Below are 25,442 nucleotides of genomic sequence, written 5' to 3' on the forward strand. Positions count from 1 at the left end.
TCTGCAAAAGCAGGTGCCTTTTGTTGCTCAGGTAAACACATAATGAAAGCCCTGCAGGGGCGAATGTGTTAAAAGGGCTCTGCTTCCTTCAGCACAATCTGTAATTGGATGGTTCTGTCAGAGCGTGCAAGTTTTCCATGGGTTTTTTTTCAGTATGACAGACAACCCTAATCAAATATGATTTGCAAAGTCTTTCAATGAATACAAAAAATTCTAATTGCAACAAGAATTTTGTAAAGAAAAACGAGGAATGAGACAAATTACCCCTTGCTGTGTTTGGTCTGCCATGTTGTGTGAATGTATCCACTATCAGTGTCTTTGAAAATACCACCACTGAAGGAAAGGATTTCTGCTAACAATCCGACAGGCTCTATGTTTTTGCATATGGAATATGCCATGCTGGTTTGCAAATTCTGTCATATTTTTTTCTTAATCTGTCAAAAAGATCGCCATCCACGATCGATTAACTTGGACAGTCTCCCCTCGCGCTCTTGTCTCTCCCATACCTGGAGCAGCGTCTCCACACATGCTGAAACACACACATACAGAGAGAGAGAGACACAACCACTGGTACGTCCCTCCCATAAATTGATTGAGGTGGGCGTCTTCAGTAAAATATTTACCCTTATTCTGTTTAAAGTATTTTAAGTGCAGTGAGGGGACGTAACAAAAACAATCACTACAGTCATTGAAGTTTCCATATCTGTAAACGTTAACCTCAGACCAACACAAGAGGTTTGTTTTTTCATTAAGTTAAGTGTTTTGGTTAGCTCCGCCCGCCGATCTCTACTGCGCAGCTCTGGCTCCAAATGACGTCACCATCTCAAGATGGCAGCGCCCGTCATGGGGGCTATTTTGGCATCAGTTTCATACAATGAGAGCAGATGGAGACGTGTCGTCCATCTTTATATACAGTCATTGGTTTGAATTTCGGGTTGTTAGAGGTTAGGGTTGAGTAACGGTTGCAGGTTGGGGGGGTTACGGTTGGGTAAGCTCCTATCATCGTAGCCTAGCAGCCTGCAGCTGCGTCATGAGCTGTTTGGAAATCAAGAGTGAGCAGTGAGCAGTTTAAGATCATTGCTCACTGCTCTTACCAACATTTAAAACGCCTCTTTAAAAAATATGGTATTTATATAATACAATAAATGTAGATAAATGCATTTTAAATCAGATATTTAAAAAGATATGTTTTAATAGTGCAGCTTAAGTATGAAAACAGACTTAAAATAAAAGATAAAAAAGAATTCAAGAGCTGAGGTTGATGAAAGGGAACTTACAGCTTTCTTCCTGGCCTTCTTTTACACAAACATCTTCATTAAAGTAACTTAAAAGACAAAGAAAAAACAAAACAAAGACCTGAGAAAGAAAAAAATCATATACAGGTTCAACAAGCACCGTCGAGAAATTAACACAGAGTTTTCTTTAAAAGTCAAAGCAGGCAACACGGGAAACTCTACAACTTGTAAACTAATCATTATAAAAGTCTGAAATCGACAGAAGGACGACTGATTGGCAAAAACACAGCAAGTGCAACGATGAACATGAACGAGACGAGTTTACTTCAGTCGTTTTGAGTGCTCAACCCGTTCATTTACCCTCACAGGACGGTTATTACTTCCTCCTCTTCATACGTCCATTTAAACAGCGAGCGCAATAAAAACACTCCATAAAAATGTCGACATTTAACAGGATGAGAGGAATAACATTGACATTTCACCTTCAGCTGCAGTGTTTACATCCTGATTACATGACAGAGACTAAGATGGTTTTTTCTCATCATTTAAACCAAACAGAAGAGAAATATTTTTTTACTCAAGAAAAAAAAAGATCATTTACAGTCCGATCGATGCGACATAATCTCTGCTGCAAGTAAAACAGAATATATGCAAACTCTTCCTCTGGCAGTTCTCATTCACAATGATACATAAAATATATATAATGATACACAATTTCAGAAGAGGAATCTGTAGTGGTCATCTGAACTTCACATATAAAACAACAATACTCTGTTTATGTGTCTGTTTACAATATTTACAACCATGTTGAAAACTGCTCCTACAAGCACATGACCGTTATTGCAGCGAGGCGTTTGTAGCTTATGTCTGAAGGCTTTTTACCAATTTATACTCAAACACAAAGAGAATGTCTCTGACTGGGTTTGTCTTCAAATCCAGCACAGTCAGAGGTACAGCCGCCAACAAGAGCACGGCTTGCAAATGATTTCCATGACCGAAGAGAATTTAGACCACAGACTGTGTGCAAGAAGTGGACGCTGCCGCCGGGTTTCAGGTGCCTTAAACCTGCGTTCTTTCTAACGGTCAGCAGGGGGCGACTCCACAATCCTGATTAGTTTTAAGCGTGTGGGAAATTGACCGTACTTCTCACTTGGTTAACTACCTCTGCCAACATTTTCCTGATTAGTTTATGGTGTCGATTGCTAGTCTTAAGTCTTCTTCAATACAGTATGATGTTTATTTTGTAAATTATGGTCCTGTTAACCGTTAGAAATGCGACAAAGAAGGGTTTTCTTTTAGGGCACAGCTACCTTATACCCCTTTCCCACCGAAATTAGCATGTTGACGCAGGTTTTTCAGTTCCAGGAAGACCCACTTATAGATACTGATAGTCTCCTTTCCCATTGCCAGTGAAGTATACTCCTGTCTGTCTCTTTTCTGCTGCGTCACCGTCTGACGTCACAAACGCACCGGGTTAGTAACCAGCGAAGATGTTACGGTGGTTAGGTCTTTATTGTATCTATTACTTATTCAGTCTGTGCATCAAACTCAGCGCCGACAAATTTGGAACGATGTTCGAGCGCTGCTCGGACGGAGACGGGCGGAATTTGTAGCTGAGATGACGAGGAGTCACAGAAGTTACAGACGGAGCATAGCATCGCGCCGGAGAGGGAGTGGAGTTTAGCGTGTCTACACAGGTTTTGTTTTTCCATCAATGCCGATCGGAGCCGAGGCCATAATTACCCGGGTCTACTGCGGAGTCATGTGACCCGGGTCTGAATGGGGATTGTAACTGTTCCCGCTAAGCAAAAAAGGCGGGTGTTAGTGGGTTTTTTCCACCAGTGGGAAAACAGCTGTAGATTGAAAAATCGCTACCAAGGCGACCGGTCCACCCGGATAGAAGCGTAGTAGTGTAAATCCACCCTGTAGGTCACTTCTGGCTCGAAAAATACAAGATGACAGCAACCAAACTGCCGAACTAAAGGCTAACAGTAGTGTAAAACCAACGGTTTCAATGTGACGGTGGATTCGTACACTTTTCATACACAGTCTATGATTCAGACTAGACAACAAAAACTGAATATTTGTGGCTGAGAGATGTTCAAATGTAAAATCTGGACAGTGTTAATAACAAGTACAGGAAGTGGAGAATTTCTCAGAACACACAAAGGTCACTTAAAAGGGTCCTGTCTTTTCCCGAGAACATGAACTCATCGCTGTGCTGCGTCTCTGATTCAACATGCAAACATTAGCTCACCATGTGAAGTGTGCGGTGGAGCCAATCTGAACAGCAAGCATCACACATAATCAAGCCTCTAGAAATCAGTGTGACAGTGAAAATTACTCACATGGCTCTCCAGATTGTGCTGTCCTTCTACAGGCTGAGTACAGAAAGCAGGATAATGCTGCATTCACATGGAGCCAGGCTGACAGTAGACGGATAACACCTTCTGGACTGCAGCCATGTCTGAGGATTTAAAGCTATTCTTGTTTACAACTAATCAAAAACATTTGAGCAGCTCTCTCTCTTAGCCTCTTGACTGCTTTTTGAATTGTTGTGTTTTCTAATGTGTTGTTGTAAATTTGGTTTGCAGAGAACAGCATGAAGTTAAACCACTTTAACTTTGGGTGGCAATGCGTCTACTGTTACCGCTGCTGGTATTTTCATCTAATTTAACTGTCCTGCTGCAGTCCTCTAAAATGATACCCAGTTTGCCGTCCATCATCTGCATGAATCCTTGTAAAAGCAGCATTGCTCCATCAAAGGCAGTCAAAAGAAACAAACATTTTTATCTACATATCTGACAGATGGATTGGCTCTTGTGAAAATGCATTTAGCGTCCTTTACACATTTACTTACAAACAAGCAGCAAGGCTTCAAAAGGCCTCTCGACAAACATAACGATGTCTGAACTCATTGACTTCAGATCTTTAAAGATAAACACACAGTCACTCCGCCTCCGTTAGTGTTATAATCAAGTTCAATATGTACCGTTTCATTTGGTCACATGACATTACAGCATCACTGATCATGTCCAGCACCTTGAGCACCATTTAGGTTCTTTTTACACAGAAAACATCAACACAGTTAAAACAGAGTCTCAGTCTGTGATGACTGAAATGTGAAAATAAAACGAGTTTGTAGAAATGTGAGTGTCGTATCAACACTGTAGAAAATAAATAGATTTAATAGGAGGCACTGGGGTAGTTCAATGTCTCTGAAAGCTTCCAGATTGTCAGCTCAGCGAGCTCTGCATTCGCCACCTAGGAGACAAATAAGAAACAATATCAGAAAATGAAATGACAAATAAATGTGGGTATACTGTAGCATATCTAAGAAGCCTGTAGCCTCAACAGGAGCAGAGCTGCAGGTTTCAGACGTCTGGTTAGTTAACTTCTCTCTGACCTCCCAACCTCAGTTTACGCCTTCAGTCCGAACTCCAGCGACATCACTGGAGGCAATCAGTCAGATTTTGTTAAAGCCCCCCTCCAGTGAAAATCCAGTGTTTAACCTTGTAAACATCTCCATGTGGTGTTCTTCATGTGCTAAATACATATCAGGGACAACATCAGCAGTCATCTCCATGGCTGGGCCTGTCTGCTGTTAAACCGCAGTGTACCAAGGACAGGCTGAACAACACGTGTTCAGATTGGCAGGTTTGAGACGTCACAAACCTAAGGAGCCAATTAATGGATGGGGTGACGCTATGCATATCATTATGTGTAACCTATGGCAACCACTTCGGCGATGTGCGAGCCAGCTGTAACCGTCATCGTAATTTTTGCAAACTCACTACTGACTACTAACGTTAATGTTACTATGACTAATTACTACATTTCAAGCTCGCTAAATTTCAATAAGATGCCACTAAACGACGGCAGAGACGTGTTTTGTTTTCTGCTGTAATTTTACGAAAGGATAAACGTCGTACATAGTGGGCGGGGACGATGCAGATTCAGGAAGTTTTAATGAGGGAGAAGGAGGAGATGCCTTGGGAGGATTTTTACAAGGTAATTAAACATATTTTAGAGAAAAAAACATATCAGACACAATTTATTATTTCAAGCAGCATTTTGTGTCTTAAAATATGACATGCAGTTAACTGCTTTGTATGACACCTACCCCCCTGCCAGCGATTTAAAAAATAACTATATAGAAATAATCAATCTTGTCGCTGATGGTCTGGTTTGCTTTTGTAGGTCTTACAGAGTAATCAGAGTTCAGTTCAGTCTGTCAGGAGCTTTAACTGACTTTCTCTTGCTATAGTTAAATCAAGTTTGCATTTTTAGCATATATACAGTTTATAAGAAGAATAGAGACATTTTTAAGACTCTGAATTCAGAATCCTTTCTGAAACAATGACCTGAATTTCTCACAAAAGTAAACAAATGCTGGCTCCTTCTTTCTCGGCTGTTGGTAGCAGATCTTATACACTGTAGGTATAGTGTTAGTCTGAAGTTAGCAACTTCATAGTTAAAGTCAGTATTCACTGACCAGAACTAAAACATTTAAACCTTCCTGTTTGGAAACTAAAGCTCGATATAAACACAATTTTAAAGCTGACCTGAATAAATGAGATATGGAAAATACCAGTGATTGTGCTTACTTCTATGCAGACATACACCACAATCAATGCTGTGTACACACAAACACCGGCTCCTTGATTGGACCCCACATACCCAGCAGACAGGCTTAAGTCTTTTCTAAATTGCACTGTTTTCATTCCCCACTCTCGCCTCTATTAGAAACAACATGTTGAGTTCACATCTCTCTCTCTGGCCTGCCGGCAATTACTGTGTGGGTTTGGGAGGCAGATAAGAAAAGTTCCACCAAAACTATGAATAATGAGGAGCCGGGTGACTTCACTGAGATGCAGACTTTGTGGAGTGGGTGGCCAATCTCTTATCTAAAATATTTGTCCAAACGCTGAGGGCGGCAGATAAATAGTTGGCAGATGTTCAAAGAGAAGAAAACTGAATGAAAGAAGGGAAGAGGGAGGAGAAATTCTGAGCCTCATCAAACACTGAAAGATCTTTGAGTTTGGGACACAAATCTTTCAAAAATGTCATTTCAGCTGCTTTCATTGATTTTTTTGGCCTCTTGGAAGCCGAACAAACTATAAAATATTCTTGTAAATTTGCTGCCAATATCCACCCTATGGTTTTGGTCTTGAATGACTCCTCATAGAGAACATATGGCTGCTAAATGTTTTTCAACTTTTTGGTGCTGACAGGGTCCTGAAAAGTGAGTTTTCAGACCTGTTTTTGAGTTTCTTTCTCTGGGAACAGCTGCTTGCTGCTGTTTGAACAGACTAGCTGGGGCAAGACCAAAACTGAGCGGATCAGCAGGAATGCTGCTGATTCTCTGTGTTTGTCATCACTTCTTTCACTTTGTACATGGTCAGTTTGTCCCTTGTAACTGTATCTATTTCTGTGTATTCTGTTTATCATTGCTTAAAGTTTAAATATGTAATTCTAATGTTTCTATGCCTGCATTAAGCACTTTAAATTCCCTCTGGTTTTGGAATCAGCTGTATATGTACCCCGCCCTGCCTTTACTTGTTAAATTACAGAGGGTGGAGTCACTTTAAATGTTGCCACATTTCTCATCAAAGTGCTCAAAGTGACAACATGAACATTCCAATGTGAAAAACACTCTATGTGTTACTCCGCTACACCAAACATGCACGCACATTTTGCAACTGGTGTGAGCCACGCAGCCGTGATGCGGTGCGTCTCTCTGCAGCACCGAGGCAAGGAGAGAGAGAGAGAACCACCGCTTAGTGCTACCTTTAGCTGTTACCGTAAGAGCTAACGGTAGCTGTCAAGAAGGAATCGGCAACCTCTGCATCACTTCACTCTTCAGCCCCTGACACTCCCACTTGTCTGATCTGTCTTTTCTTTCAGGGCTCTCTTTGTAGCTTTTTTCTCCTCCCTGCTCGTCCTTCTCTTTGCTTCTTTAGCATTATATGCTGTTGTCGGCAAAGGAAGTACAGGAAATTTCATGCTAGTTGCCATAGCTCCTGACTGACACAACCTCTGCGTGGGCGCTGCTGACACAAGTAACGTGGAAGCTGGGTGACACTAGTCATTGTGATTGGCTAGTTACGTGGAAAGCTAATTCTGATTGGTTGTTTGATTCAGACCGGAGACATTTAAAAAAAAAACTAAATACAAAGGGGCGGGCGCTCACAGTCACAGATCAGCAATCAACATAATTTCAATTTAATATTGTTTGGGAAATGCAAAGATCAAATTTCTTTATTTTACCCAAATTCTTCTGAAATAATGTTTCCTACTGTTTCTGAATCTAAAAGAAGCATCGTTGGTTTTAAATATGACTTCTTTCTGTATTTGTCTGAATATAAAACAACCCTGATTATAAGACAACGCCCCTTTTCAGGACCAGGACCAAATCTTGTTTTTATAAAGAAAACAATTTTATTTTACCTCTTAAATAAAATCTCGTTTTCAATATCTTTGAGATTTAATTGTCACATTTAAATTACATGACAGCTCAGGTAACGGGGCAGACCTTCGTTCTGTTTTTCAGTAACACACTCGCACACTCTGTCAGTATCTTGGAAGCGGCCGCTTTGAGACCACGGTGCGATTTTCTCTGTTAGCATCTGTTAGCATTTTCGTCTTCGGACGTTACCCTCTGTGACACCGTATGCCTTGGCTGCTTGACAGCGGAGTTGGTTGACTTTTATTCTGGACGATCCCCCTGGCTCCGTACTCATGAGTGACGGCTGGTGTCAGCCATGAGGGGTACACTCGCTTTAAGTGGCGCCATCTACTGTTGTGAACGTATATTGTCCTTTAAAAGTCTAGACCCCGAATATAAGACGATCTCTCTTTATTAGATGTTTTCCAAGAGGAAAAAAAAACCGTTGACACAGAACTGGATCTCTGAAATTCATGTTTTTACCTCGCACCTGTTTGTTAGAGGAGGGTTTTAATTAGAGGGCAAAGCAGGAGAGCAGGCTCACAGCTGGAGCCCTTATTGTTTCTGATCTCTTATTATTCTTCTTTTCTTATTTTTCTCCACTGAAACAAAATTTTAAATATTTTACTCAATTTATACTCAAGACCACTGCTCCAAACGTAACAAACTCTGTGAAGATGATGTACAGACTTTACTCATCTCTAGTTGTTAAAGAAATGTTGATATGTCTGTACGATACAAATTCATCAGTACCTACACATGTAGTCACTTACAAGCTGCATCAAATTTACTACATACTGTACCTCTTTTTCTTCAATGTGTTTGTATTATTATAATTTTTCTTTTTTATAAGAACAAAATTTGGTCTTTAAAAAGTATTTTTCCAAAAATGAGTCTTGAAATGGAGGGTCGTCTTGTATTATTACATCAATACGTTATATAGAAATTATTAAAAAAACACCCTCATCACATCAATGGTTACAATCTACTTGAAACACGATCATATTTTCTTGCGGCTTATCGAGAAAAAAAAAAAGTCTTATTGTAAAATGTCTAATTTTAGTCTTTGATAAAATTCAACCGAGCTGTTTTGTAGATGTTCACATTCACACACACACACACACAAACATGCACATTAACAAACACACACACACACAGGTGAAAGGCAGAGGGAGTATTTACTTTGTGTTTGACTGCTGCATCACGAGCAGAAGCTTCCTTCGCTGGGGGACACGGTCTGTAGAGGAATAAGGCTTTCACACTGCTCGCTGTCGTCGGGCTGCCTGTGGGTGCAGGAAACAGGACGTCAATCATCATCACTGTCAGCATCTCGACAACCATCATTATTATAATCATCCTTCACCAAATGGGAACAAGCATTCACAGAAGAATGGAGAAGATAACTGCCACAGCGAGGATTGTCAGTCAAGCATGTACATCTGATTACAGAGTTAACTTAGCGAGGCTGCGAGCCGCAGATGGACTCTGTTGTCCTTGTGGGAGCGTCAGAGGAGAAGAGAGTGAAGGTCAACTCATTTTAATAGGTCACACGCCACATTCCAATGAAACAACAATCCACTTTCTCCTGAAAAGTTTGTAACTTGTTAAACATTTATCGCAAACTTTTATTTTGGGCGTTAATTAACTCAGCTTGCCCCCCAATGTGTGTGTGTGTGTGTGTGTGTGTGTGTGTGTGTGTGTGTGTGTGTGTGTGTGTGTGTGTGCGTGTGTGTGTGTGTGTGTGCGTGTGAGAGTGTGTGTGTGTGTGTGTGTGTGCGCGCGTGCAGAAATAACTTGCATTTGCTCAAACAAACGGGACTCATGGAAGCAGAATTTTCCCCCATTAAGCATCATGCCTGTTTACACTTTTTGCAGCTGCGTCACAAATACCATAGTAACCACATTTGACGTTATTGAGGCCGTCCTTCGGAAAATGACTCAATGTGACAAACGACCCGTCTGAAGACAGAGAGACCCCCCGAAAATGACTGTTGAGTGAGGGTGTAGTCATGTGATGAGTCAGATTAGAAAGCTTCAGCTCCAAAGTGACTGGACCAGTTTCTTTCCTCAGGCGAGCCAAGTTTACTTTAACAGTCTAATATTATATTAGACATTAATAAAGAGGCGTTTATGAGGGAAAAAAGAGGAGACTTGCTTGTATAAGATGATTACTCCGAGAGAGCACGTCATCGCCTTTAGGTTTTGTAAGTTGTCGTGTCATCATCTTGAACTGAGGTTGCAAGCAGGGAGCAAAATCGCCCTCTGATGATGATGTTGGTAGAGACAGAAATGCCAAACGTAACTTTATGAATGAGGGAAATTCTTCCTGATGCACCTGAACACATCATCAGTGATATTACCTGGGGTCATTGGGTGTTTTTCTTGTGATTGTCTTTAATTAACGGGTCTTACCTTGGCTGAAATTTCAACATCATGATGCAGATTAGTAACAAGTCAGCATGAAGCTTTGTCAGGTCTGTCCTCAAGAGGAGAAAAAAACTACTTTAAAATGACAAGTTTGTTGAACTGAGGTCAGATCCATCATTTCTGATGCATTCGAGGAGGTCGGGAAGTCTGAACGGCTTTCATGACACCACGTCAGGGAATTTATCTCAAGTTGAATTTTAAATCTAGAACTGATTATTAGCTGAACTTGCTGCAGATGTCGGTTTACAGAGGTCAATAAGAAGCTAAATCATCGTCAGATTGGTCAATATCACTCGGACTACAAGCGTACTACAAACAGAAACCAGAACACTTGCCGTCCCTAAAATCCACGTCCATGCCTTCTACATATCTCTGTAGAATCTGAAATACAGTTTCGTGTCCAGGTGGTACTGTCTCACCCACGGCTCTCCTCTCCTGATCCACAACCACCTTGAAGCTACCTCTGCTGCCTCTGTGGCCAACTCGATGGCCCTTCGCCTACTGGCCCTTGTGATGCCAAGCATGTCGTAGGCCCTGCAGAGGGACTGGCCTGCAAACCCTCTGCAGCCCACCTGAATGGGCTCGCACATGGCTCGCGACCTGTTACTTCTGCACTCTATTCCTAGCTCAGTGTACTTTGCCCTCTTCCTCTCGTTGGCCTCATCGATGCGCTCCTCTCAGGGAACGGCAAGTTCCAATAGAACAGGGGTCTCTAACCCTGCTCCTGGAGAGCTACCTTCCTGCATGTTTCAGCTTTCTCCGTACTCTAACACACCTGATTCGAATGGTTTGCTCATTATCAATCCCCTGAGATGCTTCAGTTGCTGACAAGCAGATCATTCAAATCAGGTGTGTTAGAGTAAGTGCAGGAAGGTAGCTCTCCAGGAGCAGGGTTGGACACCCCTGCAATAGAATGACCTGCTTGGAGTCATCAGAAGTCAGAACCATGTCTGGCCTTAGTGTTGCTGTGGCAACAGTTTCTGGAAACTTCAGTTGTTTCCCCAGGTCAACTTTCAGCTCCCAGTCTTGAGCCATTGCTAACAGGCCAGTGGAGGTGGTCCTGGCTGTTGACGTTGTTTTTTCCCCAGCCCTGACAGTGGTCTTCTTCACTGGGAGGAGACGCTTGCAGTGGCTAATCCCACTGCTGATGGTGTCCGCTCTGGCCTTCAGGACTTGGTCATGGCGCCAGTGATAGCACCCCTCGCCCAAGGCTTCCAAACAGCAGCTGAGATTGTGCTCCAGGGTCCCTCTCTTTAGGCACAGAGCGCAAGCTGGTAACTCCACCGTCCCCCAGCAGGGCTTGGTAGAACATCACAGACAGTCTGGATTAGGAATTCAACTTTGTGATGACCAATTTCCCCTCACATGTGTGTGATCGTCACTGCTCAACACCCACTGCTGGCCCTCGGAGGTTCGATGCCCAGATGGATGAGTCATTAAGAACATTTTGTGACAGTTTTAAAGATTAGTGAAAGCACAATCACAGAGGTCCACTGGCTGTGACTTTCATACATGAGAGGTGAGAGCTGTTCTGGGAAAATAACACCTGGTCAGATGATGATTTAAAGATGAGTGGTATCATCAAAATAAGAAAAGTCTCACTGTTATGGTGACATATTTGTATGTTTCCATCATTTGGTTGAAAAAAAAATACATGTACTAATTAAAAAGGAGTAATAAAGCTATTCTACAGTGTCAAGGTCTAGGGCTGCACGAGAAATCCTTTCACCATGGCAATTGCGATGTGCACATGTGCACTAGACACATCGCAGGACGTGCGATATTATGTGCATATCATGTTATCAGCAGCACCTTGTCCCGGTGCTCGTTCACACCGTGGCTACATATACGGGATGGTAACGGATCGGACGTGACACAGAGTGTTTACTTTTAGCGGCTGAACCTGCAGCGCACACTCGGCGTGAGGTTGTGTGTGCCGACAGGAAGTAGGAGACGGTGAGCTTTCGTTGCCAAAAGTTTGAAGTCACCGGGCTGAAGACGCTGATAAAGCAGACATTTGAACACTGTTAGGAATGGTAGATAACATCCCGTATAAGTAACGCAACTGCAGCCCACAAGTCTGATTGTATCTATTTTACAAAGACACGTCACCTGTTCTCTCTCTAGTTATTCGCAGGTGTTAGACCCACTATACCAAGAGTGATAAAAGTAGGAGGGTTTTTGTTCTGTTGGAGGGAAATAGACTTAAAAGTCCCAAATAATAGCAAGTATGGTCGTTAATATATGTTTACCTGATGACAAACTTCCTTCCTGTGTTACCTTTCAAAAATGTAAAAGGTGTTTACTTTTTTCCTCTTACAAGCATGAAGTCTGTAAAAGTGTTTTTTTTTGTTTGTTTTTGAATCAGTTTGATTAAAAAGCAAATATCAATCAAGAAACTACCAATGTGTCTGCCACAAAGTGCCATGCCACCTGCACACACGTGTGTACCTGTGAATACGATGCTTTCTGCAGATGAAGACGTATACTCTCCTCAGCCCCACCAGCACAGGGTCCCAGTTGTTGTAGTGGCATAAGAGCGTGGCGATGAAGAAGGAGAGGAAGACGGGGACCGCCCCGGCAAAAAACAGCCACGAGAAACGAACCTGTTGACGTGTGCATACGGAGGAGAGAAAGTAGTTACAGCTACGGTCATTACTTCAGATTTTTCAATAAACTACATATTTTAAGGTTTGACCATCATTAAGCTTCCATTGAACATAAAATAAACATGTTTTAAACATAGGCACCATTTTTACATGTTTTGCAGTCTAACTGTCAGGTAGAAAAAGTGTTGACTGTTTCAGCCAGGAGCCACACGACGGGCTGTAATAGCTGCAAGAGTTTGTTTTGGCTGCTGACAGTCTCAGACTGTTACTCTGAGTGTCTGTGGAAATGATCCCTACAGAGAAAGGCCTTCAGGTTAGAGTAAGTTAAATATCTTTTAATCATGAACAGCTGTTTTCCTCTCCTCAAAACCACCAGACTCCTTTGACAAAAGCAGTACTTTACCATGCAGGTGTTGCAGGTGTACTGCTGCCTCGGTCAGTGAATTTGTGTTATTTTAAAACAATATTTGTGTAACAAGCAGCTCCCCTGCTGCAAGGTAGGTAAAACTACTGTTTTCTGTGCTTTACATCAGGGGAGTTTAATGGCATAGAAGAGCGAAGAGCGATGCAACTGCTGTTTTTGTTTAAAAAAGCATCTTACTATTTAGACACAAGAAAATCAATGTTATTTTAGTGGACATGCTTTCAACAAATGGATTTTCCCCCAAAGATTGCATTGGCTGAAGAATTCTAGTGGAACAAGTCCCAGACTTTTTGTATCTATTAGTTATTTACACCAGGGGTTCCCAACTTTTTCCCAACACAGACGAGACAGTGGCAATAATAGTTCTGACGGGGGGGGGCACACGTAAATACAGACAGATCATGTCTGTATTTATTCAGGACGGAGACTGCGTCCAAGTTTTTAATACGGGATGATCCGACGAGAGGGAGAGACGGAGACGGTGTGGATCAGAGAGAGATGATGAGAGAACAATGTGATCCAGCAGTGAGCTGTTTATAATCATGCAGCGCAGTGACGACACAGATCTGTGTGTTTCTCAGGCTCTGCCCCTGACTTAATAGGGTTGCGATCGCTCCGTTATTTCCGTGAACAACCTTTATAGAGAATAAAATACGTCGCCACCACATGCTGTGAATGAGATGACCCACGTGTAGTTTATCATGAGCGTGGGGAGGAGACAGACGTCAGGAGAGGAGCAGACATGACACAGATCTGTGTGTCTCTCATGTACCTGTCTCAATAATGTCGCGATCTGTCCGTGTTTCTAAGTATAAACATCGTCTCCACATGCTGTCATATGTCCATATGCTGTGTCGTTCAAATATTTCACTGATGAACACAGAGCTGTAGAGGAGCATCAGGCGTCATGAGCTAACAAAGTTCTCGTCATGTGATGCGAAGCGAGGGTTGCCAGGTCCACGGTTTTCCAGCTGAATTTGGCTGACTGGGTCTTTAGAGGGGCGAGGTCCTGCGTGGTTGCACACTTCGCACAGTCCATGCGACGATTCTGACTCCGCGTATGTTTGGAATATCACAGACACCTCTTGGGTTTCGCTGCCCAGTACTAAACGACCCAGGGCCCAGTACCGGTCCGTGACCCTGTGGTTTGGAACCCCTGATTTTAACACACAATATGTGAAGAAAAAATAGCCCACAGTTTTAAAAATATCGGATTAACCATTTAAAATTTGTAGTCATAAACAAGACCTCACCTTCTGCATGCAAATATCAGCTATGATAGAGAGCGGGATGGTGAGGCTCAACGCCAGCGTCCCGATTAGAGATGATGTGAGGAAACAGCCCCTGTGGAGAGGAAGCATCGTCATCAGTTACTGTATTAAAACTGAAACTAACCCTTTAGACAATTAAAGTAATCATACAGTGATATTCAGTATAGAAAACTAGTCAAATGAGAGTATCAAAAAGTAATCATAGAAAATGTAATTAATGAGGATTTGCTTCCAGGATTGTGACGCTCACCACAGCCACAGGAACTCTGACAGAACGGTCCCTATGAGGCCGTTGATGAGGATGTACGTCCACACCAGCTGGCTGGGAAGCTCAAAGGCCTCGAAGCCCGTGTAGTGGAGCAGGAGGAAGCCCGGCCACAGCAGCAGCAGGTTGAACAGACCCACAAACCCTGAGGGACACACAGAAGCTCCAGCTCAGACAGCTCTAAAGACTCCTTCTGTCAGACACGGTGCCGACAACTACATGGAGGGAAAACCGTCTCCCATCAGGGGTCTGATTTCGTACATAGACGGGGCACAGACAGATACAGTGCTTACCAAAGAACATGGGAATATCAAGCTTATCCTCCCGATCCACTCGTCTCTTGATCATTACGATGTAGACGGCGTACAGCATCGCCCCCGCCAGCGACCACAAAGAACCTTCATGGAAATTTAAAAGTCAATTACATCTTAAGGAAGGTTTCAAACTCTAAAAATGTAATCGAATCAGGCAAGAGAGTCATGTTCAATTTCAAAGCACTCAAACGTTATGTAAAGGAATGACAGGTAAGTGCTGCCTCCATGGTTACCTGTGACTCCTTTCCCATCAGGGTTGTCCATGCTGGAGAAGCTCACGAGGGCGACGCCTCCCATGCTAAACAGGAGACACAAAACATGAAATGTTTCGAATGTTAGAGGACAGGTACACACGACTATTTCAAGACTCTCAACGCCCGTACAATGTTCATAATATTCCAGTCCTGTATCCCCTTAAAGAACAGAACAAGTTGGACATTTCTGCACATCACGATTTATTTGCAGTGCCAACATTGAAGCGCCAGATTAGGAGGAAGTGTGTCCTTTATGTAGTAATGCAAGGGTGTAGGGATGAGGCTGGTGAGTGGGTGTGTGAGGATTTTGGTTTTGGCTTTCCACCGGGGTCAGCCCTACACACGGATCTGTATGTGACTGACTGCTGACTGACTGAGTGACGGTACTTTCACAGCCGTAGAGAGAGAGAGCTGCGACATTGCAATGGGGATCATGGAGCATATTGAACTTCCACTGACGCGGCTCTCAGTCTGTACGTCTCTGGATACTTTGTACGGGGAGTAGGCGGGGCTGCTCGTCCGCTGTCCTCACCTACGTCTGCAGCGTGCACCTGCTTTCAAACACGTTGTCTTCAACCTCATAAGGACAGTCGTTGTAACACATTGCCCACAAAGGCGAACATTGACCTGATGCGGTCAGCCACATACGAGGTTTTGACCTCGTCTTGTTTCTTAATTTAATGTAATTTCTTCAAAAGTCTCACATCCCAGGAATCTGTATAAACTACACTTGAAGGTTCTGTAAGTCAATACATTTGAATAATTGATAAAAGTATTTAAATTGTGTCAATTATTATTACATTTTGCTAAATTAACACACAAAACATTTCTGAATGTAGAAACATGAACTATTCATTTTAACACTTCAGACGTCATTTAAACTCTGTACATTTTTAAAGGCACTTTGATAGTTTCTTCTGCAATAGAAAGAGAATTCAATAAATCTGTACACAGTGAAGGGTATGTTATGTACGGGAGTTTTGCTCTGGCTATAACGGTTTGAACTTAAGATCAGTTTATAGAGGATTATGCAAACAGCAATCTCCTACAGCCTCACACGTGTTGTCATACACCAAGCGTTAAGTTATGACATCATCTAAATAAACACATTTTTGAATACCAAACCAGCCACAAATGGAGGTTAGAAAAAAGGCAGTCAGTATTGTATGAATTTCATCGGATTTGATTCTGTGAGCGTATTCAGAGCAGCCGTTTGTGTTTACATTGTTTGGCTACTAATAACTGGCTGCTGACAGAGAAAACCATAATATCTGGGTCAGACTCTGATTAGTATAATATGCTGAAGTATGCAGCTTAAAACACGTCAGTACAGAGTAAAGGGTTGGATACGGCAGACAAAGTAAAGAGAGGAGACATCGTTTTAGAAAACAGTAATTGAGATGTAAAGCACAGAGAAACACTCCAGGCAGATACTGATAGGATTTAATATTACATTCATTCTTACAAATATAAACTGAGCACTGAAACATGATCACAACATGCCCCCTTAAACTCACCTCAGAGCCACAGCTAACAGTTTGGACAAGGTGAAGCGGTCGCTGCTGTTGCTGGGAAATATGGCCGCTAAGATGAGTGTAAAGAGGCCTGAAGAGAGAGAAGAAGAAGAAGGAGAGAATCAACATCAGTCACAGCAGTGGGTACATTCTCTTTAGGTTAAATAAACATATCATGGCTAACACTTCATTTTAGTTAAACCATTTTAAATGTCACAGTAAGAGAGAGAGATTTACCTGACGTGGATGACAGAATGTTTACAATGGCGACCTGTGTGTCAGACAGAGCTTCCTGATAGGACAGGTTAGCCAGGAACCACTGCAAGACAAACAGAGACACTGATGTGACATTTCTATCAGGAGCAGACAAAATGATAAACCTATACACAACAGCATAACAGCTCTGTGGTCAACACCATCCAACTTACTTATTCTTCACTTAAACAGATTAAAGAAAGCCGAGTGGAGCCCTGTTCATGGTAACTGTAGTCAACTGAAGTAAAAAATAACTCAGTGACCTTACGGCTTCTGACCCTTATCCATAACATCATCTGTACGCATATTTTGGGACGCTATTTTCACTGTTAGCAGCTTCGTTTGTGGCTAGTTAGCAAAACAAGTGAAGACAGAGACTAGAAATTTAATGTTCACACTATATACCCGAGTCAGATAGAGAGGGATAAGGATTAAAAATAGGCAGAATTTCCCTTTAACACGGCAAAGTTTCTGTTGTGGTGCCTACAGTTCAATAACACACAAAATGTATGATGTCACCAGGGTTGCCAGGTCTGTGTGACAAACCAGCCCAATGGCCAATCAAAACCAGCCGAAAAACCAGCCCAATACTAGAACTCAAAATGTACACTTGTCAAACCATATACACTGCTTTTAAAGTCTAACAGCATTGCCAAACGCATTGTAAGATACACAGATTAATTAAACTCAGGCGGTCATAGAGGTGGGTGAGAGGAGGATGCTATCAAAACTGGCATCCATCATTGACAACTCCCTTCACCCCCTGCGATCTCGGTTTTACAGTACCGACAAAAAGCTTTCGTATTATCTCCAGCCACACGTCCTATCCATTCTTTGATTCCATTTTCACTTTACCAGTCCGTTATGTGTAGTGCTGAATGATATGGAGTCCGTTTGGTAGGATTTGGGTATAAATAAATGATTTCATCTAAAATACTAAATTACAAAAAATTAAGGATTTCTATTCATAGAGAGCCTATTATTCATGTAATTTGCATACAAAACAGGTCTACCCAACCAACGGACAAAAATTTCCACCCGCGGTAACACTTAAAAAGTAGCCCAATTCAGCGGGAAAACTGCGGACCTGGCAACCCTGGATGTCACATGTTTCTGACACAGTAGCACAGTGTTTCTTAAGTGTTGTTGGACTTAATTGAATGTTAATTGATCAAATTTACACATAATTAATATGTAACAAGCCTCACAGAACCAGAGTTAAATATAACGTGCAATCGGTTTCAAACCTTGGTGTGTATCTCTGGCACTCTTTAGGGTGTAAAAGTGATCCATTTCAGGCTGTATGTCAGTTACTCTGCTTTAATATTTCCCTGAGCTTCTTTCTTGCACTAAAATAGGATGAGTTACTAACTAAAAGCAGTTCATCATCAAATTAACGGCCACATGATTAATCATAAACCATCACTTTCTGCTCAACACATTAGAATCTGAATCAGTTTTACCTGGGCACATACAAGGAATCTGACTCTGTTTTTCTTTGCTCTCAATGTACAGACACACAAACTGAGAGACTTCAAAAACAAGGACAGGTTAGACAAGGAAACACAGACACTAAAAACTAAAGCTACTATATACAGGCTTAATCATAAGTGATGCATGTACAAAGCACACTGTTTTTGAAAAAGTAACCACAAATGCTGCAAAAAAGAAAAATCAAGTGTGTGGTTTTGATTACTCGTCATAAGAAATGTCTACAAAAGCACATGAAAAAAATGGTGATGATGGCGGTAACAAAGCAGCGTGAGCTGAGGAACACGTAATGTCATTAAGTCAACCCAATTAAAGAAATGCATTCAACACTGAACCTGCATTAACAGATTATTTCAGGACTTGGACCAGTGGAAACAAGCAGTGATATATCACAACCTTTCTAGATGATATGGTCAAATTATTAAACAGTTGCTTAATTACACATCCAGCAGTTATGGAGTAACATTAGTGTCATCTGGAGACACGTTTACAACCACCTGCATGTACGCTGAAGCTATTTAACACCAGGCCCTTTCACACTGACGATACTGAGACTGTAAAAGTGCTTTCTCTTCAACATATAAATTAATAAGAGGTTATAAATGTTTTTTTAGGCCTTTTATGCCTTCATTCAGAGAGAGAGGCGGGGGAAGAGAGGGTGGGGATGGTGTGCAGCATGAGCCCGGGATCACCGCATCGAGGTGAGGCCTCTATATATGGGATGCGCAATTTAACCGCTGAGCTAAACCAGCGTCCAAATAAATGATTTTTTTATTTACAAAACATTCTCAAATTTAGTTATTTGTCATATTTCTAACTTGCAGAATATTGATGTTTTTGAGGCTGTGGCTTGATGCTATCTTGTTCACTCCCCTCTTAAAATTAAATGAATATATTTCATATCTCATCAAAGTAATTAAAACACATAAATCACGTCTATTATTTGATACAGCAGTAGTAAATTGAAAGTGAACTCTTACTCACCACAAAGCAGAAGAAGAAGCTGATTTTGGCCACATCAGTGATGGTTAGCTTGCCCACTGTGCGCAGCATGGCCTCGTGGTCCTTGGCAGCTGGATACGACATGCGGGACAGTTTGGCCTCCAGGGCCTGAGTGGAGGGCAGCTGACGCACCTCCATGATGTTACTGAAGCGCACCCGCTGCTTTTTGGAGGCTGCTGGGTTGTAAAGTGGCACAAACACAGAAAATCTAATGTCATTTTGCAGCAAGAGCATCATTTTATATGATTGTTTTCAGGCGTTAAATACAAACACGACAGAAGCCAGAGAATCTAAAACAAACTGTCTAAGAACGTTTATTGTGTGGCTTTAGAGGAACGCTGCCTTCAGACAGCTTTTCAAATTGAGATCAGTAAGAGTTTATTCCTGAACAGCATCACTAAAAAGTAATGAAAGAAATAATCCGATTTTTCCTTTCCGCTGTGAAATAGCCTGCAGCCAACACAGAGCAGAGTCAAGCAGAGCCCTTTGTTCATCTTTCTGTTCTTATCATGATGGGTTGTGAAAGAAGAACTGAGTCAGAGGGTCAACGAAAGGTCGCACAGAGGTCCTCATGTTAAATTTCTTTGGCCTTAAATGATATGTCTTTAATGTCTCACCAATGCTCTCTGATGTGGAGGCCAAAAAGTTGACATTATCAATCAGTCAAAACAAGAGTCCTGAAGCCTACTCCTGTAGTCTAAGTACATTCAGAGGGAATGCAGTGTTAAAACAATGTAATTAAACATCATCTGCGTACTCACAAGATTCAAAGTCTCCAAGTAAACAGTGCGAATGCTCAGTAGGCACGTCCTGGAACTTCACTGGAACATAGAGCGGTTCACTCTGCACAAGAGTACAAGAGAGAGTCAGACAATTAAAGCTGTTCAAGTGAAGAGCTGCACACTGCTGGTCAACTGTTGCTTCTGCAATATTGTCAAGGTCTGAAACGTGTCACTGTAGGGATACGTCACTTTAGACTAACATATCAATCAGTCAGTAAATATTTTTATCAAATCATTTTAACCAATTATCTACTTTATTTAGCAAAACATTGAACTGTTTATATGTTACTTTCAGCTACCTGTTAAGACTCCTGTGCACACTTGTTAACTAGTTTTCGCACACAGGCACGTATGCACGATAGCAATGTGTGCTTTTGAGTTGATATCGCTGACTACAGATATATCCTAATTTAGTTCTTTTTCTAATTAGTTCGGCTACTCCACATGTTTTCCATGTACCCCTGGAATTAGCGGACCACTGGTTGGGAATCACTGGTTTTTAACGATCGGGTGGTAGCACCTTAACCACTTTTGGAAGTCTTAATTTTTTCTGCAATGTAACTACATACCAAACAGTTGTTCACAGTGGTGTCAGTGGTGCAGGGTGCAAAGTAGGCCTCAGCATCAGCAAACTGTAAAAAAGATGAAAGTCAACTTACAGAACAAAAGGACGAAACCTGAGTCAGACGTTCTGCTGTGGGGACCAAAATGTCTCAGCTGCAGCTTCTAATCCAATTATTTAAGTCCCTGCAACTTTAATGGATCTTAAAGGGTGCATTGCAACAAATAAAGTGTCTTGATTGATTAGACTTTAGACGTGGCAATCCATTAAGGCCATAAAAAGTCCAGACAGATTACATTCATCACAACATCTACTGATGATACCAATAAGAAAATAAAGTCAATAAAGCTGAGAGAAATCATTTTTTAAACACACCGCCCCCATGTGGTGAGAGTGTGCTCTGACTACTTACAAACGCAGAGTGCCGGCGTTTCAGGCTGCCTGTGCACTGCTGCCTCCAGGGCCGCCACAGCAGGAAACCCAGCAGATAGAGAACAAACATGGAGGTCTTGGTGAACGTGCTGAAGAAGGGTTTGTTGTACTCCTGCCGCTTGAAAATGTACTGCGGAAAGAATCATCAGGAGGAAGCTGTTAACTATAGTTTACTAAAATATGTTTCAAGCCATCAAGACTTCATATTTATGAGTTATGAGCACTGGGTTTGGTTTTACAGGTCCATACTCTCTTTTCTAACATGAGTTTTTCCTCTCAGGCAATCCTGTTTATTTTGCAGTTCAAGTTTGTCAAGTTGGAGAGCAACAAACTATATTTGCTCAATGTCATGTCACACTTGAGTATCAGGCAGAATCATTGTACTTTCTTCTTCTGTACTTTTCCTCTGGTTTTGGTTCTGCTGTGTCTTTGTTCAATTAGTCTTTCTGCAACACAACTCTGACTATAAGAGGCTGCAACCACTTCTGTGTCTTAACTTGTAACACTGCAACTGTCACAGGAAACGGCATCCTTTAACTATTCAGCAGTGCATAGAGAAATTACAGGACCAACCATGTTTAATACTTTTAAGGTTAACATAACAGAATTGTAACACTTTAAAGGGGAACAGCTGTCAAAATTGTTTATGCGTTTAAAATCTTTATTTTAACTTAACTAGTTAAAGGGTTGTTTGGGTGTTTTTAAAGCTTTGCACTCTTTCTACATGTTTTGCTTTGCAAATGACTTGCAGGTTAAAACCATCATGGATTTGCTCCAGTAAATCGCTTCAGCCATCAGCTGTGACATAGCTTGAATGGCTGCAATGTAATCCCTGCGGGAAAATGGACCCTGTCAAGGTACTTTCAGATTCTTCACATTGTTATTCTGGGTGTTAGCCAGCATTACAGAAAGGATCCCTGCAGGGATGGACTTTTTTGTTAAGGTGGAATAGTTTTTTTTTTTTTAAGGTGGAATAGTTTTTTTTTAAGGTGGAATAGTTTTTGTTAAGGTGGAATAGTTTTTGTTCGGGTGGAATACTTCTTTTGAAACCATAAAAGTCTGTTGCATCGCTTTATTTAAAGCCACCAGACTCCTTTGACATAAACAGTAATTTTACCTTGTAGAACAAAGTGGCTGCTGGTCTAACTGCTGCATCACTCAGTTTAATTGTGTTATTGCGTGACTTTGTTGTTTTTAATAGTTGGTTCGTGACCAACACAATGCCTCTGCAACACACAACACAAACAAATGCAACGATAGACAAACAACGTCCACGGGGTAAAAATACTGTTCTGTCAATGGAGTCTGATGACTTTGACTAGAGCAATATTACGGCTGTTTTAACATAACAAACAAACATCTAACTCTTTATCCAATTATCTTTATTTTCTAAAAGGACCAATTCCAAGTTTTGTGAGACACTATGAAGGACAATCTGAGCCTGTCGAAAAACAAGCAGTGTCAAGGTTTAAATCTATTAGACAATTACACACCAATAAAATGATGGCTCTGGTTTAAATATCAACTACTTTATCAACAGTTTGTTGGGGGAGAATCAGAGGAACAAGAAACAGAAACCAATATATCAAGTTCACACTATTGTCTGTTGTTCCCAGAACATTTCAATGCACTGAGGTCACCGAGTACATCTGTGTCTCCTCCTCTCACTTCATTACAGTCGTGTCTTCTGCAATACATCTTGCAGAAGCAGGTGTGGAAAACTGATTGACTGTTACACAGTACTTACTGAGGTAAGCTCTGAGGAGGCTACCCAGATGACATCCACCAGCAGAAGTATAACCACCCCCAGGGCCATCCGCCTCCGCTGGGCTGCAGAGCTACCCTGAGAGCTCATCCGGTTCATGATGAAAACCCACTCCATCGGTGCACTGATAGGTGCACATGGAAAAACAAGGATAAGTTGAGTTACAAGAAAACTAAGTTATTTATCTAGCAAATATTTGAATTTACTGCTAAAAGAATTCCGATACTGGCCTCTAATACATTAGCTATCAGGTACTGGTGAATGCACAGATCTGATACCATTATGTGTCATAAAATGGTTTTGTGACATCACCATAGAGGCGACAGACAGATCTGCTAGACATTTTCATATTGTTTTGACATATTGCACAGCCCTCGGTGTGTGATCATGAAGGACTGCAAGAGTGAACACAACAACCAAATCCTGCACAAATCCCTCAAATCTTCAAGAATAACCACTTCAACAATATCCAGCTGATGGTCACTTTGAAATAAGTTACTCACATTGCAATACACACCTGTTTGACAGTGAAATGTACCCTCTGAAAGGTTCTTTCTGGATGCCAGCTCAGATTTGCTGTGTAACAGAGGATCAAGAGCAACCATGGAACTCGCAGTTAACAAAAACCTGCAACAGAAAGAAAACAGAAGACAGTGATGTTACTTTTTAAAACAAACGACTGAGACTAAATTCACAGACACTCTCAGTAAAAGTACTATTGCTCTAAAAAAGAGGCTCAAAGCAACCGAAGACTAATTAAGGACTAATATGTTTACATTTATACTTCCCAGGTTGTTTGGCAAGAGGGTGGTAGTTAATTAACTGTTAGCTGAGGCTAAGTGCCAGCTAGCTTAATGTCAGCCATGGGTTTTGAACTTTAATGTACAAAGCTACAAACAGGGTATATTTCATTTGTAAATTGATAGATATAACCACAGTTTCCGTGGACACAGGAGACGTTTCTGCAACTAAGAGCTAGCAAAACAGTTTTTTGAGCTAGCTGTTAGATTGTAACCCACTGGAGGTAAACAAGTAATGTTGTAGCTTATGGTTCAATGTAAGGTTAACGCTAGTTCATTGAAAAAAAAGAGCTGGGATATTTCCAGCTAATAAGAGTAGTTAACATATAACATCGCTGTACTACGTTCTACTGTTTATCAATATCAGATTGGTAACGTTGACGAGCTAAGTGCTAACAAGCTTGTTTGATTAAGTGACCAGATTCTTAATTAAATACGTAATGTTACCTGAATGCGAGAAGATGTCATTTAGTCTGCGCCATTTTGCTCTTGTCTTATCATTTCCTCCTGAGAAATCGATAGAATCGCAGACTTTACGATAAAACTATTGACAGCCCAACGGTTGTAAACATTAGCACACTCTCCCCTCTTCATTATCAGGTGACATCACTTAGGGGGTGCAGAGGCTTCTGGGATATGAAGTCCGAAAGTGAGGAAATTGATCTGACGGACTGTTTTAGGGACGTTTCGTTTAAAATAAGACAATACATACTCAAATTAATCGTCTTTTTATTACCCTTTATGGTCTTTTATTTATTTATTTATCTCTTTATCCGTATTGCTTATTGCCTTAACTGCCTTTGTTTCTGTTTTATCATTTTTATTCATTTTATTTGCATTTATTCTTGTTGACCTTTCGTGTTTGCATTGAGTTCGTTGGTGAATGTTCTGTAACCTGTTTTGTATTCTGTATTCTTCCTGAGTTATTGCCCTTTCTTGGTCTGTCTAGGCACTATGTAAAAATCTGTTTTTAAAGGTGCTATATAAATAAAGTTCATATCATTATTATTTATGAGAACAGATGCTATTGACAGACTTTCTTCATCAGTTCTTGTGCAGTTTTAGCTTTTTGCCATCAGAAATAGCTTGAGATCCCGTTTTCTTATTCTCATTGCCACTTGGGACAAAAAGGACAAATATAACTCGAGATATAACAGCGATAAACAAAAAAAACAAAGGTATTTTGACTTACACTTTACTTACAGCCAGAAATACTGCTCATTAGTCTTAATAATTGTGTTGTGTCTGTCTTACAATTAAAAAGTTATGCTAAAGTGTATCATTGATGGTTATAATACACTATTTTAAAATGCATATTCTGTTAAGCTACATTAGAGAAGTTCTCTATAAGTTCCATATTACTTGTTAAAGTGATGGTGGTTATAATGTCCTGAGTATCCCCAACACTGTTGTCACTTTGGCATGGAAGTTTAAAGTATCATGAATGCTGAACTTATATATTATATATATATTATGTCCACCATTTAAAGTGCTTTAGAAACTGTTTTATAAGTTGCCATGAATGACTATCAACATTTATAATTCCAATCCTATTGTATTATATCTTGTGTATCATATTATAACTACATATT

The 25,442-nt window shown here is 41.1% G+C and overlaps 1 protein-coding gene across 1 annotated transcript; it reads right to left on the bottom strand.

Annotated features, from left to right (window-relative positions):
- Window positions 1–3,384: 3,384 nt before the first annotated feature.
- LOC138592337 (solute carrier family 35 member F5-like) lies at window positions 3,385–24,350 on the bottom strand. The gene is made up of 16 exons (XM_069663109.1): window positions 24,298–24,350; window positions 23,568–23,677; window positions 23,033–23,174; window positions 21,266–21,415; window positions 20,861–20,923; window positions 20,271–20,352; window positions 19,492–19,682; window positions 16,999–17,080; window positions 16,765–16,852; window positions 15,227–15,291; window positions 14,973–15,077; window positions 14,665–14,824; window positions 14,397–14,487; window positions 12,562–12,716; window positions 8,866–8,966; window positions 3,385–4,499 (listed from the first exon to the last, which is right to left on the bottom strand). The coding sequence occupies exons 3-15, from the start codon at window positions 23,165–23,167 to the stop codon at window positions 8,885–8,887; spliced, it is 1,449 nt and encodes a 482-aa protein (XP_069519210.1). The 5' UTR covers window positions 23,168–23,174; window positions 23,568–23,677; window positions 24,298–24,350; the 3' UTR covers window positions 3,385–4,499; window positions 8,866–8,884.
- Between the last annotated feature and the right edge of the window lie 1,092 nt (window positions 24,351–25,442).

Source organism: Semicossyphus pulcher, unplaced genomic scaffold (assembly GCF_022749685.1).
Source record: "Semicossyphus pulcher isolate SPU_LCO1_2020_fin unplaced genomic scaffold, fSemPul1.0.p SCAF_15, whole genome shotgun sequence".
NCBI lineage: Eukaryota > Metazoa > Chordata > Actinopteri > Labriformes > Labridae > Semicossyphus > Semicossyphus pulcher.

What these genes read in the sequence shown, in the direction of transcription:
- LOC138592337 (XM_069663109.1), bottom strand. Translation starts at nt 23,167, where the DNA reads ATGGAGTGGGTTTTCATCATGAACCGGATGAGCTCTCAGGGTAGCTCT. An exon ending in AACGCCGGCACTCTGCGTTT is followed by an intron (nt 20,924 to 21,265) that starts GTAAGTAGTCAG and finishes TCTTTTTTACAG; the next exon opens with TTTGCTGATGCTGAGGCCTA. An exon ending in GCTTCTTCTTCTGCTTTGTG is followed by an intron (nt 17,081 to 19,491) that starts GTGAGTAAGAGT and finishes TTTGTCTTGCAG; the next exon opens with TGGTTCCTGGCTAACCTGTC.